This window comes from Candoia aspera, chromosome 17 (assembly GCF_035149785.1).
Source record: "Candoia aspera isolate rCanAsp1 chromosome 17, rCanAsp1.hap2, whole genome shotgun sequence".
NCBI classification, from domain to species: Eukaryota; Metazoa; Chordata; class Lepidosauria; order Squamata; family Boidae; genus Candoia; species Candoia aspera.
Window position 1 is genome coordinate 6281115 of NC_086169.1, and position 17696 is coordinate 6298810.

At 45.7% G+C, this 17696-nt stretch overlaps 2 protein-coding genes across 2 annotated transcripts in view; one reads left to right on the top strand and one right to left on the bottom strand.

Annotated features, from left to right (window-relative positions):
* Positions 1-17696, top strand: part of CAPN1 (calpain 1) — a 242784-nt gene that overhangs the window by 186890 nt on the left and 38198 nt on the right. The window lies entirely within an intron of this gene.
* Positions 1051-17224, bottom strand: LOC134506422 (solute carrier family 22 member 6-A-like). The gene is made up of 10 exons (XM_063316627.1): positions 16823-17224; positions 13619-13722; positions 11196-11350; positions 9960-10128; positions 9295-9418; positions 6601-6716; positions 5429-5643; positions 4620-4728; positions 3071-3274; positions 1051-2109 (listed from the first exon to the last, which is right to left on the bottom strand). Exons 1-10 carry the CDS (start codon positions 17222-17224, stop codon positions 2022-2024), a joined length of 1686 nt encoding a protein of 561 aa, XP_063172697.1. The 3' UTR covers positions 1051-2021.

The window sequence follows — 17696 nt, forward strand, 5'->3', positions numbered from 1 at the left end:
GAGGACTACCTGTATATTTTAGCTCACGCTGGGCTGAATATTTGTTGCTGGGTTAAGGTTTCTATTCGTTTTTGCAGCTTGATGATGGTCCTGGTTTCATTTTCTAAGCTAGTGGTTCTCAGTGGGGGCTCTAAAGCCCCCCAGGGGCTACACCATATTTCTAGGGGGGGCATCATACATTTCTGAGCCCCCCCAACTGAACTGCCAGGCGTATGATCGATTTCTCATAATCCTCCCATCTGATTCTCTGTGCAAATTTCGACCACATAAATATGGAAAATGACTACAGTCAATTACTGTTGGGGGGGGGGTCCCCAGAGGTGACTGAGGCTCAGAAGGGGGCCGTGAGCCAAGAAACAAGATTGAGACCCCTTGCTCTGAACCACCGAGCAAGAAGTCGGTAACGGTGATGCTTAAGAGCTTGCTCAGGAATTGGGGGCCCTGATCAGTTACAGAAAACGAAGCAAAGCAGAATATGAGTTCTGGGGGGGGCGGCTATTTCAGGATATATAAAATGCATCACCGAGCTTCCCTCCAAGGCCCGAGAGAGACTTAACTTTGGAAGAGGAGGAAACAGCGTTCTGATGCTGGGTGGGCATCCCTTGTGCCCCCAGGAAAGCTTTTTCTGATATCAAGAGAATCCAAACTAGTGTTTCTCAGCCTTAGCAACTTTTAGATGGCTGGACTTCAACTTCTTTCCTTCCTTGCATCCTTGCTTCCTTCTCTCTGTCCTTCCTTCTCTCTGTCCTTCCTTCTCTCTGTCCTTCCTTCCTTCCTTCCTTCCTGCCTGCCTGCCTGCCTTCCTTCCCCTTTCTCTATCTTTCCTCCCTTCCCTTCCCTTCCCTTCCCTTCCCTTCCCTACAGGGGCTGCAGCTCACCCACCCCTGCCTAAGACTGATGGTGCATTTACACCTCACATTTAACTTGGTTATCAGTCGCCCATTTTCTGGGTTTTTACGATACCCTGCATCACCGTCTAATCGGAAGTGATGGGTTTATACCACATGCTGCCCCCTCATACACAACACCCATGATTGCAACAACACCACCGTGATTGGAAAAATGGACTTTATTCCACTTATTTTGCCAGCCCAGGCAACAAAGCAAGTTCTGCCATTTATTAACTTCCCTGCTAGCCAGAGGAGATGGAGATTTCCATGCAGGCACGTGACCAATGCCTTCTTGGCATATCTGAGCCATTGACTGCCATCTTGGAGAGATGGTGGAGAGCTGGAGGAAGGCATCCCCCCTTAGTGGCCTAGAAGCTATGTTTGCAAACTAGCAAAAGTGTAGGTTTATTTTATGGCTGGCATCACCGGATATGGCACTTAACCAGAGCTGAAAAGTTAACCACCTTTTGACAACTGAAGGCATTTGTGTTTTGCAAAAACTAAGCAGGGCCAGACTCAGTTAATACTTGGATGGGAGATCACCAGGAGGACCCATCTGGGAAGTTTAAAAAAAAACAGAGAAGAAGAAGACAATTAACCAAACTATTTGTTTACCAAAAAAACCCTTCATGGTTGTATCCATGGAGTTATTAGAAGTTGCTCTTGAGCTCAATCCTCAACATTGCAAAAACAAACCATTTAATTGCAGGCAGGTAAGAAGATCAGGAAAAACTCCTAAACTCGTGACTTCAGTTTGAAAAAACAAGAAAAACTGCTAAGAATTATAGGTCTGCACAAAAAAACCGGGTAGCTTGGGGCTCCTGTCTAAAAGGAGAAGTCCCTGACAATTAAAGAGTTGATTTTTGGAAATATACTCTGCACATGTTCAGAAGGCACTCCCCATCATTATTATTACAGCACTGAGTCCTCCCAGTGAGGGTGGCTTAGCTCACAGACCACCCATACTTGATCCAGGGCCCAGGTAGAATACGAGAAAAGGGCAACAAATAACCAAAACAACCGTCTATTTTTTTTTAAGTGCTTGGAAAAATGTCCAAAAATGTCACATTTTCCACATTTGGTAAATGCAGATCCAAGAACTTTATTTCCAGAGTCAAACTGCAGGCGAAGTCAGCAAGTCTCTTTGAACAAAAACTTTTCCTGACTCTGAAGCAGAATTTTCTCTTGTGCAATTTCTTCCTCGTTCTTCTTTTTTGATCTGAGGATGGAGGAGGGGGGAGAATAAATTAAAGGTCAGCGAAAAGCATACCAATCATGTCATTCAATTAACTGCCCCCTCCTGGTCTAGCTGGGACCTTTGATTGTTAATGTGAAGATGGGCAGCTATACAATTCGAATAAATAAGTAAAATAAACGTATCTTCATTTCTTCAGGGCTCAAACTGAACCTTCGGAGGATCGCAGAACTGCATCTTTCCTTTGAAGGAAAGTTAGAAATAATAGCTGTAATTTACATTGAGAGATAATCTCTTTCTATTGGAGTGGATCTGGAAGGAGAGTATCACATGGCACGTGGTATGTGTTCCAAACTGCTCACCCTATGTTTTTTCCTCTCCAAAAATTATTCTTTTCCAAAACTTTTTGATGGTGTTTCAAGCAATTGGCACTTTTCATATGTTGCTGAATAGACTGTGTTTCAAAGCTGAACTTTGTTCATTTGCAGGACGCAGTTGTCAAAAGTGTGCGCTGTCGACAAGACCAGGGAAAAAAAAAACACAGGCCGGGGAGTTTTCATCCAGTTTTACAAAATAGATTAAGGAATTATAAAAAGGACCGCAGCGGCTTCTCCCATAGACTGGAATTGCCAAATTGAGTAAGAGAGGAGGGGAAAGACTGGTTTTATTTTTTTAAAAAAATCATCAGATGCAAAGCTTGAAGCTGCAGCTACCTATTTCCATCACTAAGAGATGTGGTTGTAAAGTGGGACCGCCTTGCTTAGTGATGGCAATCCCTGCAGTCCTGGTTGCGATTGTTAAGAGATAGTTCAATCTGTCCAGTTCAGCTTGAATCTGTGCCCAATTTTGGACAAAGAATTAGCTTTAAAGACCCAAACTAAGAAATTGTTAGAATTTGCAGAGCTAAAATTGCAAAATTGTTATCCAGCCAAGTGGCTGTGTCTCACTCTCCCCTCCGAGAGAGGTCCTAATGATAGCCACCCACCTGTTCTCAACGTCTTCTATTGTATCCGGCAACGGGACGTTCAAAGTCTCAGGCAGGAAGCAGGCAATAATTCCAGCTGAGATGGGAATCACTCCATATACAATGGGAGGGAGGAAGGCGTAATAGTCTTCCAACATTTTAGCCAGCGGAGAGACCATGCCCCCTACTCGGGCCATCGTGCTGCCGAAACCGAGCCCGGTCTGTCTGGGGATGGCGAAGGATGGGGAGAAAAGAAGAGAGATCCATGAGATTGGGGATTCCCAGGGATCTGAAACCCTGGACCCCTTTCCCCAACGTGGGCCAGAAGCAGCCGCATATCTGCAATGCGCATTTGTGAACATTTGTAAACCTGTGTTGGGGATAGGAAAAGGAGGAGTGAGGCATTAAGAGTGGATTTTCAGAAAAGATTTCGTAGCCCCAAGAAAGAGGATAGGATGAGAAATAGACTCAAGGTGACCCCGCCTTGATTTTGTTTAGCATAAGATGGGGCAGAGAGAAACTCAGACAGGTGAAGGCTGACATTGCTTGCCTCTTGTTTAAGATCGGCTTCGCCTTGCTGCGCTTAGGAGCCCAATTTTCACCCCGGTGATGATTTTATCTTAATTGATTTACACAGAACTTTCTGCCCCTCTGATCGGGAGACCCTGTGCGGCTTCCCCTCGGCACTGGGGAACAAGATTTAAAATCCTACAGACCACACGCTGGTGAAGAACTGCAAAGGCCAAAAAACCTTCTTCCGTCCACTTTTTAAAAAGGTACCCATAATTCAGCATCCGCTCCTTTCTTCAAAAGCCCTCTAGAAGTGCCAGGGCTTCAAGGCTCTTGGAAAACTTAATAGGGAGGGGGCAATCCTTATATCTGAGGGGGAGGTTATTAAAAAGGGGGGGCATCACCAAGAAGGCCTGGGAACAGCCCTCTACTTCGCCATGCTATCAAAATTCCCTTGATTGCAGGATAATTCATTTTCAGGATTCTGGACTAATGTAGGAAGTGTGTGTGTGTGTGTGTAGCAGGTGTGTGCATCCTACACAAGTCACACCTCTGCTCTATCTTCTCCAATATTGTGGATTCTAACCAGCATCCGTGTCAACCCACGAGTCGCCAGCAGGGAGTGGGAGCCGGGTTGGAGTGTGAATCATCTTGTTTGGGCTAGATGCTCCTTGCCCCAAGGTCATCGGGAGAGAAACCGTTCCAGCCATCTGCTGGCATGGGCAGGAGGGGCACATACCTAATGGGGCAGTGGGGGGGGGGAATTTGAAGTTACTGTGATTTTAAAATGTAGAGATGCGCGGGAAATGCCACTCGCAACTTCTTCCCTGCACTGAATGCTTCGCTTCATTAAATAGATTTCTAAGCAACAGCTTATGAGGCTTAACTGAGTGAAAGCGTGAGTGTTCCGGTCATCACACTTCCAGATTTCAGTGGGATTTTCCCACCTGTATGCTTACTTGGAGATGTGGGGGATCGAACTTAGGACCTGGGGGGATTCTGCTCCTGAGCTACAGTTTCAAAAGGAAGGGGAGGGGGCTTTAAATGCAGCTGACCTCACCTGACAGGGGTTGGGTAGAGTTCTGTTGTGAAAAGGAAGACACAGTTGAAAGCCGCCGACAGACATCCTTTGCCAATGACAGCCAGCGTTGTGCGCAACGTCTGCATCTCTGGGGAAGGACAAGGGGGGACCAAGAGGTCAAAAACAGTGTGACTTGCTCACAGTGGCCCTCCTGCTAACAATCCCAACATGCAGGTTGGCCAGTTCTAACAAGCCACCACCATAGATGCCAAAGCTTGTGGGTCCGTTTCGTAATTGCTAATAAAAACTCAAAAACAGATAGCAGAAGGGAAGGGAAGTGACAGAGAAGGACGATTTCATGGCCACAAATGAGGCGTAGAAGTTGCAGCTACCTAGATTTCATTTAAAGATATCCTGATGGTAGGAGAACAGTCTTGAACATGGAGGTTCTCCATCTCCAGGCTCTCTGGAAGCTTCTGAGAAGGCTGGCCCTCTCTGGGATATCTTAATTGGTTTCCTTGTCTACTGAAGGTGGTTGGACTTGCGGTTCCTTATAAATCCATAGTTCTGTGATTAAAAATCATGAGGAGTCAATGAAATGTCTAGGTTAAACAGCTCTCCTCTCTGGATGGGACCACCCCTGAAAAAACAGGCTAAAAGATCAGCATTCTCAGGGGAGAGGATGGTCCTGGCTTGGCCCAAGTCTTCTCCAGGCCAGGAGCAACATGGCAGGCTGCTTGTTCTTCTTCTGAGAAAGACACCCAAGGAAGTCTCCTGAGACTCAGCCATGATGAAGACTGATATAAGAAGGAAAGGAAAATGCAATGGGGAAATTAGTGGATACTCACCCAAGGGCACAAATAAGTTGGTGATGATGATGACGCCAGCGGAAATGAGGAAGGCTGTGAGGCTGAACTTCCGCCCAATGTAGCTCATGGAGATGGTGACAATCAATTTGGCCGGCAAATCCACCGCTCCGAAGATCACCTGGATGACATAGATGCTGACCCCAAAATTCTGGAGGTCCATGACCAGCCCGTAATAGGAGAAGCTGACAGAGAACCTGAATTATACAAACATATTAATTGAAAAATTAAAAGCACAATTGTTTTTTTTACAAAAGTCTTGTAACTCCCTTCATTCTTCTCAATAAATCTTGCTAAAGAGAACTAAAGAGAACCAGCTTGATCGATAACTGGCAAATAGAGGGAGAAAATGTAGAAGCAGTGAAAGACTTTGTATTCCTAGGTGTGAAGATGACTGCAGATGCTGACTGCAGTCAGGAAATCAGAAGATGCTTAATCCTTGGGAGAAGAGCAATGACCAATCTCAATAAAATAGTTAAGAGCAGAGACATCACACTGACAACAAAGGTCCACATAGTTAAAGCAATGGTGTTCCCCGTAGTAACATACGGCTGCGAGAGCTGGACCATAAGGAAGGCTGAGCAAAGGGAGATCGATGCTTTTGAACTGTGGTGTTGGAGGAAAACTCTGAGAGTGCCTTGGACTGCCAGAAGATCCAACCAGTCCATCCTCCAGGAAATAAAGCCAGACTAGGATGATATTAAAGGCCAAACTGAAATACTTTGGCCACATAATGAGAAGACAGGACACCCTGGAGAAGATGCTGATGCTGGGGAGAGTGGAGGGCAAAAGGAAGAGGGGCCGACCAAGGGCAAGGTGGATGGATGACATTCTAGAGGTGACGGACTCGTCCCTGGGGGAGCTGGGGGTGTTGACGACCGACAGGAAGCTCTGGCGTGGGCTGGTCCACGAAGTCACGAAGAGTCGGAAGCGACTGAACGAATAATCAACAAAAAAAGAGAACTCTGTGGAACTCACCCTTGGAAAGTTTTCACGCAGCTGCCCAAAGCAGCTGTTTTATTCCTGCTTTGATTGCGTATCAAATGGTGGGATTTTGGGGTGCATAGCCTATCCCTCCTTCTTTCTGATACTGGAAAGCTGGCCAGCAGGAAACTGTTTCTTTAGGACACTGATATTCAGGCTGACTGTCTTACCACACCATGGAGAGGCAGCAGAAGATGCGACGGATGGTCGGGGTGCGCACCAAGTCGGAAATAGTGTAAGTGGATTTGCACGAAGCAAGTTCCTTTTCCATGCTGGAAAGCAAAACCTGCCAAGAAAAAAAAGGAAAAAAGGAGTGGAAAAAACCCTAATTACCTCGGTGTTCTTCTCCAAAAGGGTATATATCTGATACAATTTCAATTGATTTTATTACGGTCACTGACCAGTACAAGATACAATTCTATAAAAATATGCACATTAGCCATTAGCCATAAAATATGAGCCATCTAAATTAAAGTAATTTTAAATTTGAGTTTACAAGTTCCAAGTAGGTGTTAAAATACCTACTTGGATCACAATGTAAGTGAGCCCCTTAATCAAGTTTAAAAACAATCTTATTAATTTGCATTATCATGACTAATATTCTATCAGGTATAAGTGTCTATAAAAACATATATAAAATATTAAAAGGAGTGATAAAAAGAGTAAAATATCATATATAAAATGTGTTATATAGACCACAAAGTTACTACAAGGGATACATTACTACATTTTTCCAATCATAATCTGACGTATCTTCATAGCAGCTGCGCAGAATCTGGCTATTTGCACCGTGACAGTTGGATATTGATCTATAAGTAACATTTGCATACAATCTATATCTTTCCATCTAGGGCATTTACTAATCAAAGGTAAAATTAGTTTACTCCTGAGCTCTTTATAAAAAGGACAACGGAGAAGCACGTGGTCTGTAGTTTCTATCTCTCCATGGTTACAAGGGCACTTCAAGTTGAGAAAGGTAGTTTACCTTGATTGATTGGTTGATTATCTGCCATTGAGGCATTGTCAACTCTTAGTGACTTCATAGATAGATTTTTCCCATGATGATCTATCCCTAACCTGGTCCATCAGCTCTTCCTACACAGTTCCCCCATCACCGCTGTAACTGAGTCCGTCCATCTTGCCGCTGGTTGTCCTCTTCTTCTCTTTCCTTCCATCTTTCCCAGCATCAGAGCCTTCTCCAGAGAGCTGGGTCTTCACATCATATGTCCAAAGTAGGATCATTTGAACCTGGTCATTTGTGCCTCAAGAGAGAACTCTGGATCGATTTGTTTGACGGCAAATTTATTTGTTTCCTTGGCTGTCTGTCCATGGCATTCTCAAGAGTCTTCTCCAGATATTGACTCATACATGTCAACATTGGGTCATTTCAAAAAGATGGTCCTGTCCACCTTAGTTTTCCCCATGAACGCTTAGAAAGCGTTTCAGAGCAAATAATTCAGTGTAAAGTAACGATGAAGATGTTGAGCTTGGGCTGAAGATACCTTGATTTAACATTCAACCTTGGGGATAGACCCCGTTGAATGACTTTGGGCCAGTCCCTTCCTCCCAGTCCAGTCTACCTCACAGGGTCATTGGGGTGAGGATAAAATTAGAGATGTCCCCCTGAACTCTCAGACAAAAAAAAATCAGGATTTAAAAGCAATAAATAAACAGTCCTTGGGGCCGTTTGGGCCTAATTCACAGCCCTTTTAGCTGATCAGATCGGTGGCAATTGGATTCATCAGCCATCACGGATATCAATCCATGGAGGAAGATGCTTTTATTGAATGGAGGAGTTCATTTTGTGACGGGATGTAGAGCAGGGTTACTCAACGGTGGCAACTCGAAGAGGTGTGGACTTCAACTCCCAGAATTCCCCAGCCAGCAAGGTGGCTGGGGAATTCTGGGAGTTGAAGTCCACACCTCTTCGAGTCGCCACCGTTGAGGAATACTGGCGTAGAGAGTAAGAAAGAGGACCTTGATGGAAATATGCAAGAAATATAGGCAAAGGTGAGGGGTGTGAAACATTTTTTAAGTCCCAGGAAGCAAGATAATATTCAGAAGCGGCTCAGGCAGACACCTCCCTGATTCACTGGAGTATAAGAAGGGGAGGGAGGTCCAGCACAATTAATACATTGCCAGATTCTGTCTCGGTGAAGTCTAGTTCCAGTCTCCACGTGGAGTTGATTTTCTGATCTGGTCTACCTTGTAGGGTAGGTCTCTTATTTTTACAGGTGCAAGAACAGATGCTTATCCATCCGAGCAAAAGGGAAACCAACATTTTTGGGTTGGAGTTCCAGCCTTGTGTGCAAAATAGCCACCCAGTATTTTAATCCTTGCACAGGTCTACACATTCTCTCACACCTCCCAAACCCAATGTTGTAAAGCTGCATTTCTCAACCTTAGCCATTTTAAGATGTGTGGACATCAACTCCCAGAATTCCCCAGCCAGTCATGCTGGCTGGGGAATTCTGGGAGTTGAACTCTACACATCTTAAAATGGCTAAGGTTGAGAAACACTGGTGTAGAGAAATGGAGATGACCTTAAGAGAAATATTCAGAAGCCGATACAAAAACAGAAGGGGCAGAAAAAAAACTTGGAGCCTGGGAAATGAGATAGTGTTAGGAAGGGGCTCAAGTCAGCTCAGTTAGGTTTCCTGATCTGGACCACCTCAAAGGGCTGTCAGTCGTTTGCAAAGATTTGGCAAGATTTATAACATTTTTTTATGGTTTTAATTTTTGATTTTACTGTAAACTGCCCAGAGTCCTCCTTTTGGGGGAGATGGGAGGTAATAGAAATTTGAAAAACAAACAAATAAATAAATAAACAGCTGGGTGAACCTTTCCCCTCAACTCCTCCATACCTCCGTGGTGATTCTTGTTCCAGCTTCCTGCTTTTTATTGATCCTGGCAACCCTCTGGAGAACACCAACTGCCTTACTGGCCTGTCCTGACTGGATCAGCCAGCGAGCCGATTCAGCATACCACCTGCAAGAAAGAAATTCAAGTGGCCGGGATCTCCACAGGCCATAAAATCTATCTGCCGACCGAGGAATGCTAAGGTGGGATGAATTTTTATACTTCATCATTCGAGATAGGGAAATGTTATGCGATGGTCATAAGTGCGAGGACCGGTCATAAGTGGCTTTTTTCAGTGCCGTCATAACTTCAAACGGTCGCTAAACGGATGGCCGTAAGTCAAGGGCTACCTGTAATAGCCGGAACTCCACTTTATTGTTGTAGGGTATAATAACAGAATCTGGGAAGCCTGAAAGGTGTTCTTTCTCTTCCCTCTTATACCCAAGAGATTCAAGGCAAGGCAATCTTGAGTTTCTTCCTTACCTCTTCCTCTCTTTCAGGGCTAAACTGGGGTTTATGCAACTTCTCTTCCACTCTTCCTTCAAATTTATTTCTGTACTCTTCTGCACAGACCCACAGAAACCATTTTCTTCTCTCTCACTTGTCTCCACCGCTTTTTCTTTTCCAAAACTTCAGCCCCCACCCCCCAACACCCACACCCTCCACGTACCAGGAATACAGGAGAAAGAGAAAGTAGGGAGCTGAAACGGCCACCTGTAGCCAACGCCAGTCACGGATGCAGTAGGACAAGCCAGCAAGGAGGATTTGTCCCAGCGTATAGGACAACCCAGTGACAGCGATGGTGATCGTCCGGTACTGGGTGGGAATCCACTCCACCACTGGAAAAGGAAGGAATCCATTTCAGAAACTGCTCCGCCCAACCTCTGTCTGCACGTTTGGATTCAATTCACCCATTCGGTGTCCGCGGAAAACTGTTCTAATGACTCCCTCCTCTGCCACCCCCTAGTTTCCCAACCCCACTAGATGTCTTAATGCTTTTCAGGTTCTTTGGTATCGACAAGGTAGGCTTCAAATCCGATCGCTGCACCCTTTCAGCCTAAAACTGGGGGCCTGTGACTCTGGCTCTGCTTAGAAAGACGAAGCTGAATGAAGCGATGCAAGGCACCCAGAGGGTTAGAAAGAATGACGGGGTGCAAGGTGTGGTGGGATGTGGGAATGACCCTGGGAGACTGAGGAAGAGCTGCAGCCTCAAGAATGGTCTGAGAAGAGAAACCTGAGTCCAAAGCAGGGATGTGGTTTGGGAAAGCGTCCTGGAAGGGAGCCTCCCTCGTTCTCTGGAAAGTAAAAGTCCCTTTTGGGAGATGGGCAGTGATAAATTTGATTAATAAATAAACAATAAACAAATAAAAGCAGGGGAGGGGCGAAGTGCTTTCAGACCTGCAAGACTGATGTCAGCCCTTTGCAGTAGTCCAGACCATGAGTACTAACACGGCATTTACTGTAAGGCTGCAGGAACAGAATCTGGCAAGTCTGAAATTCCTGCTTTGGACTCAGGGGTCTCTTCTCAGACCCCGTTGTCTAGTCTGAGGCCCTTCCTCCTGTCTCCCAAGGTCATTCTCACAGCCCGTCACACCAGATTCGCCTTCTGGCAGATGGGCATTGGGCACCTGAACGCAGCCACCGTGGCCGCCATTTTAGGAAAAATCAAATTCTCCTCCCACCGTGGCCACTATTTCCTGACAAGACCCACAAAGCTCTTTCCCAATTCCAGTTCGAACACCCCCGTTCCAAAATGGTGGGGTCAAAACCCGTCTTCCTGAACTTGGTGAGAGGCAGAACTAACAGTCAGGGGGCCCCAGTTATTCCGCCCCAACTGACAGCTAAATTTGCTCTGACGTTTTCTTCAAGCCCACTGTGAGATCACCGGGAGGGACCAGTTTCTTACCCAAACAGGCAATGCTGAGGCCGAATCCTGAGAGTGCCATGCCATTCAAGAAGCGGAAGACGCAGTAGGAGACAAAATTGGGTGAAAAAGCTGTGCATATCCCCGTCACAGCCATTTGGAGGAAGGACCAGATTGTGAGTGCTTTACGGCCAAATCTGGAGGAAAAACAGAGAGACCATCACTGGCCCTCCCTGCCCCTTACAAGCGTAGCAGGTACAGGCAGTCCTCGCTTAACCACAATTGGGACTGGAATTTCAGTTGCTAAGTAAAGCGGTCATTAAGCGAATCCAACCTGATTTTATTACCTTTTTTGTGGTGGTTGTTAAGCAAATTGCTGTGGCCTTTAAGCAAACCGTGTGGTCATTAAGCAAATCACATGGTTCCCCATTAATTTTGCTTGCCAGAAGCTGGCCAGGAAGGTCAAAAATGGCGATCATGTGACCATGGGATGCTGTGATGGTCATAAATGTGAACTGGTTGCCAAGCACCCAAATTGTGATCATGTGTCCATGGAGACACTGCGACGGTCATAAGTGTGAGGATTGGTCATAAGTGGGTTTTTTCAGCATCGTTGTAAGTGTGAACTGTCACTAAACAAATGCTTGTTAAGTGAGGACTACCTGTACTCTGGGTAGCTTGCACCGAGAAACTAAAAACCAACTTATTCACCAACTTTTCCTGCCATCTTGACTTTTTTGACACAGGCCCCAACACAATGGTCATGTCAATTGTTCTTCTGGCTTTTCTTTGAAGGCCAGGGAGGTCCAAGTCTGGTCACAAACTCAGAACCCCAGAGTGGAGAGCAATATGGACTTTGGAGTTCTCCATCAATAGAGATCAGCCCTTACATCACAGACATTATCTTCCTCATATTTCAATTAATTTGATTCCAAGCTTTGTAGATTTACCTATATTGGGACATTCATATTTTAATTCTCCTCTTTGGGGACTATGAAGCAATGACCCCATTTATAAGGGTGTGAATTGATCCATCTCTTGCCACATGCTTGAGGCTGTAATTTCAGCTGCTGATTCTGAAGGTTTTGGGGGCAGAATCTCGCACACCAAAACATCCCACGGAAAGATTTTCCAACTGCATGCAGTGTTGGCGGCTTGGTTTCCCAGCAGTGATCAAGCAACATCTGGAAAGCTTTAATCCACTTCCAGAGGCAGGGAATCTCCCTGCAGGGGTGGATCACTTTTGAGAGACAAGAAGCATTTGGCATCCCCTTGTGGCCAATGCCCAAATTGCACTTTTTAGAAAAGTTATTTTGATCACCAAATGGTGCCCTTATTAAGGCAGAAACTGGGGGAAGATGAGCAAGGCCCCACTCAAAAATGGGGGAGGACAGGACAAAGTCTAAAATTAGCTACCAACCCACTGATCAGACCTTCCCAAACAGGAAAGAATATGACAACTTTTGCTTTGCTAGAAAATGGCAACATGTTTGTCTCCCCCTTGTGGTAAAAGTGGAACTGCATTCGCATCAACGAGTTGAGTTCCCTTGCTTGTGTTTAGCCCCTTCTACAACCAGGTATCTATACAAAGGATGATTTGTGCAAACCATGGTTAGCCTGTTCTGCAAACCTATCCTCTTTGGTTCATCTTCAGTCCTATGTACTGTGTGAATGCAGAAAATGGGTAACCCAGGTTAGGTAAACACGCTAAACTTTGCTGTTTTAACATGGATTTGCTTGCTTCTTGTTGTTTTTCTCATTCAGTCCAAATCCAGAAAAATAGGCTAAGTCAGAACCCAGATTCAACAGGTTGTGTGAACACAGCCCCAAAGTCCCATGTGCAAAACTTTTGGGCTCAGATGAATGTGGGAAGCAAGTAAGGGGGTGGGGTAGGGTGTCAGGGAATGGGGGACTCACTTTGGGGGGAAATGCTGAAAGAAAGTATTTGAGCCAATTTTTTATCAGAGAGAGAGAGAGGGAGGATAGATAGATGATAGATAGACAGAGATAAATGAGAGAGATAAATGAGACAGACAGACAGACAGAGATAAATGATAGATGGAAAGATAGATAGATAGAGATAGATGATAAATGATGGATAGATAGATAGATAGATAGATAGATAGATAGATAGAGATAAATGATATAAATAAATGAGAGAGATAAATGAGAGACAGAGATAAATGATAGGTATAGATAGCTGATAAATGATAGAGACAGACAGAGATAAATGATGATAGATAGATGGATGGATGGATGGATGGATGGATAGATAGATAGATAGATAGATAGATAGATAGATAGATAGATAGATTCCAAATAATTGCTTTTACTTCACATTTAATTAGCATTCTCCACTGTTCATTTATGCCTGTTTCGTTCAGGAAGAGGGTCGTGCGGATCCACAGCCAGAGTCCACCCGTCCCTCACCTCCCACGTCCCCGCCCCGCGACGGACCAACGTACCTGTCAGCCAGCCCGCCCAGGACCAGCGCGCCGATCAGCACCCCCGCCATGTACACGGACTGCGCCATCTCCCGGAGTTTCCGCCGGTCGCACACCAGGTCCCACTGTCGCAGGAGAAGACGTTTGGGTGGCGTTAAAAGGGTGTGGGGGGGGGGGGGAATCAGCGCCGGCTGGGGAGTTCAGGATCTGGATGGCAAGGCGGGGGGCGGGGGGCGCATGTTACCCCGCCCAGCCCCCGCACCTTTTCGTTTCTCAGTGGCTTGACTCCCGGATTCACTTGGACCTCAAGGAAGTGTTTGGGGGCAGGAAAAACTTTTGATCCCCTCTATATTTCTGCAACAATCAGGGTCTCACCCCCTCAATCTCTCAGTGGCTCCCCTTTGCCCGGTTTCTGGCAGCACGTGGTCTCTGAATTGGCTCTCCGGGGTGTGTGTGTGTGTGTGTGAGATTTCAGGAAGGGGGAGGCCCTCCCATTATAGGGAATATGATTAAAAAGTGGGGTTCTTCAGGGCTGGGTACCGCGGGAGAGAAACGATGCTCTTTTTTCCCCGCGCAGCGAAATCCATTTTGCAACCTCGGCTTTGGGGTTAAAAGAAGCGTCTTCCTTTTCAAAACCTTTGGATCGCTCCCCCCGCCCCCCCCCCACCCTACCCGGCTACTTTCCCAAACGTTTAAGCAGCCACAATTCTGGAGCCAGAGGGCTAGAAATGTGCTGGCTTTTTCCACCCAAACGGGCAGATTTTGGGCGCTCCCGGGTGAAGCATTCAGCGGCTGACCCTTTGGGGCAGAGGGACCAAGCGCAGCCCCGCGCGGATCTGTTGTATTTTGCAAGAAATTGAGCGGCAGCCTGGTTACCTGACGCTGGAAGCCGTTCTGCTTGGGGAGCTGGGGGGGCGAGAGGGGGGAACGAGAAGAAAAATGTAAATTGGGGGGAGGTAGAACATTCCCCCTCTGGGAAGAGAGAGGAAGGAGGGAAGAAACAACATTTTTGCTGTCTGCAGAAAAATCTGCCGTCCTTTTCTCAGAACTGTTGCCAGACAAGCCTGTCCCACTGACTTGGGATTTTTCTATGCCCAGCAGGGCCTTCGGATTGCATTAGGACTGGGGGTGGGGGGGGCAAGGCCCACCCGTCCCCACCCGTTTGCCCATCCGACCCAAAACACACCCTGCGGTTCCTGCAATTTAACTCCTTCATTTACTGGAAAATCCACGAACTGCCTGGTTGCACCTCTCTTTCTCAATTCCTCCCTGGGGTTGTGGAAAATAGCAGCATTGCAAAAACTTTTTCCTAGATTTTGAGAGTGGTTAACTTGTGTACTAAAGCCAGAAGTCCTGGGTTCAAAAGGTGACATCCTCTGGCTGAGTTGAAATCTTAGCAAGGTGCTGTTGCTGCTGCTGCTGCTATTATTATTATTATTATTATTAGTGTGGGTTGCATGGTCAGCCAGATGTTTGGACTGGATTTGGCATTTTTATCCCCCTATCAAGTCCTTCCCAAGGACCTGGGATAGGCATTATTATTATTATTATTTCCTACAATGAGATTCACAGTCAGTTTCCACTTAATAATTCAAGTCCTAACCAAGGAACTAAACATTATTAAGGTAGCATCTGAGAATATAGGCAGTTCCAAGCAGGGTTTTTTTTTTTTTTTGTAAAATTAGGGTGTTCAGGTCCAATAAATTCAAAATTTCCAGATATCGATGGAGTCCTTTAGGTATTGATCCAAGGGCTCCAGTCACAATTGGTATAACAGCGGATTTCTTTTTCCATAAGCGTTCAACGTCAATCTGCAAGTCCCGGTATTTTGTAATTTTTTCCGATTGCTTTTTCCCAATCCTAGCATCACCCTGCATAGCAGCATCAGTGAATCAGACTTTCTTCTTTTCAGTGGCTGTTATGTCAGGCATGTTACGAACAAGGTGCCTGTCTGTTTGGATTTTAAAGCCCCATAAAAGCTTAACCCACTCATTTTCCAAAACCTTCTCAACTTGATGCTCTCAGTGATTCTCGCTACATTCAAATCCAAACCTCTGGCAAAGTTTCCAGTGAATAATTTTGGCAGCTTGGTCACAACGCTGCTTATTATATTATTATTTCCTAATTTTACAAATCTATCAATTTCAGTCTCACTGTTTGCAGCTCTGCCCATTTTGGTTCTGTTTTTTTTGCAGATTCTCATTTTTATTCATTTGCCGACTCCGATTCCTCGCAGTTTCTCAGTTTTTTCCCCTTTGTCTGTCCTCTTCCCATACAAGTGTCAGTTTAGTTTTGCATTAAAACTGGTATGAATTTCAGGGTGCACATTTCCCTTATGTACCTGATTTTTGCACATTGCTTTTCCTGGAAAGGTTTCCTGTTCTACATGGTTTTCATGGATATCTGCATTTAGAAGCAGACTTTTCTTTCAATAGGTATGGAAATAATAGATTGGTCACGCTAAAAAGCTTCGAAGTAACAATCGCCAAAGCAGGAGAATCGTATTTGAAAAACAGCCGAAGAGACATCTAGTCACTGAATAGCAATTTAATATCTCAATCCTTACAATTAAGTATTTGGCATTCTTTTCTCTAGCAAAATCATAATCCGGTCAGGAACGGAACAGCAGTGAAACTACAAAATCAGGTAAATTTGCATTCAGATGCTCAACTGGCAATCTTCAGATACTGCTTTAAAGATCTCACCTGAAGTATTTCAAATATATTTTAAATATATAGCCTTCCATGCACTCCATTAGGCACAATGGGGACTGCCTTTGATCCAGCTTATTTACAATGGAAGTTTTCCCCAACCCCACCGGCAGATGCTGGGGATTAAAATCTGGGCCTTTGATTTTTCTATCACCTTTGCAATGCTTTCTAAGCCACCGGGATACTTTTCAAAAGGCTCCACACATTGCTTTGAAAAAACTCCATAGGCTAGCAATGAAATCATCATCTGAAACAAACCTGCAGTTCTTGGGTTTTTAAAGGGAGGAAGGAAAAAAAAACTCTGCTTAGGTTCAGAGGCCCTCTTTTCACGCCCAATGCATTGGATGCTTCTGAGCTGACACGCTGCCATCAGAAAGCCCACTAGAGTTAAAACAAGCCTTTCATCCAAGACTACCTTGGATCCTAGCGTCTTTCTCTGTCCCACCCTTTCAGTTTTCCATTCCTCTAAATAATACTCCTCATGAATGCATCTCCCCCCTTGGTTGGCACTCACCTCAGTAACGACCGTCGATGCGAACTGAGTTCTGTCGTAGACCCATCCGTCGGTGCATGGCTCGGTGTCCGTTTCCATCTGGCTCTCCGTGGTGGCATTTGTGTCAAGAAGATACCATTGAGCATGGGTGAAGCGCCGGCATTTTTCCAGCCGCTGCTTGCTGTCCACAGGGATGCTGACTCTGAGAAGATCGCCAGTTCCTAGCAGATGGGTGGTATTGGGGTACTCACTGCCATTGGGGGTGACGCGAACCTGGCAGTGATGTCCTGGAATAGCAGCAGTGAAGTTCTGGAGAAGGTTGTGGCTGGCCATGAACAAGACAGGGATGGTGAGGAGCAGAGTGTGGATGAGCTGGAAGCGTCCCATGCCACCAACTTGCTCCAGGAGTTCGCCAAAAGCCATGGTGAGTCCGAAAATCTGTCAGATGCCAAAAGGGGTCCCCCCCAAAATCTACGATTTTTCCCACTCCAAAACCAAATTCCGTTTGCATAAAGCAAAAGGCCAGATAGAGAGATTGGGAGGAGGGGGAACAGGAAGGCAGCTTAAGAAAACGGTTGTGGCTTGGAAAGTGGAATTCCTACAAACAAGGTGTGGGGATCCAGGATAAAACTGAGAGATTTTTCGACTCAGTGGATCTCTGGTTGCCGGATCCCTGGAGGAGAGAAATGAACCGCTTTGCTAAAGGGAGGGTCTCGATATCTCTTAAAACTTGGGGTCCAAAAGAGCTCCGAGCATCTCTCCACGGCCTGCCAATTCAGTGCCAAGCTGGAGACCGTCCCACGCACTCAAGTCCGTTTTCTCCCTCCCTCACCCATGCACCACTCAGTCTTCTTCTCGTTGGGGGGGATTTGAGGATCTTGCTGAGTGTTTATTC

Excerpts from the sequence above, each read along its gene's own strand:
- LOC134506422 (XM_063316627.1), bottom strand. The coding sequence starts at position 17,224 with ATGGCTTTTGGCGAACTCCTGGAGCAAGTTGGTGGCATGGGACGCTTC. Across the intron at positions 13,723-16,822 it reads CATCGACGGTCGTTACTGAG|TGGGACCTGGTGTGCGACCG; the intron begins GTGAGTGCCAAC and ends CTCCTGCGACAG. Across the intron at positions 5,644-6,600 it reads TGCTGCCTCTCCATGGTGTG|GTTCTCTGTCAGCTTCTCCT; the intron begins GTAAGACAGTCA and ends TGTATAATTCAG.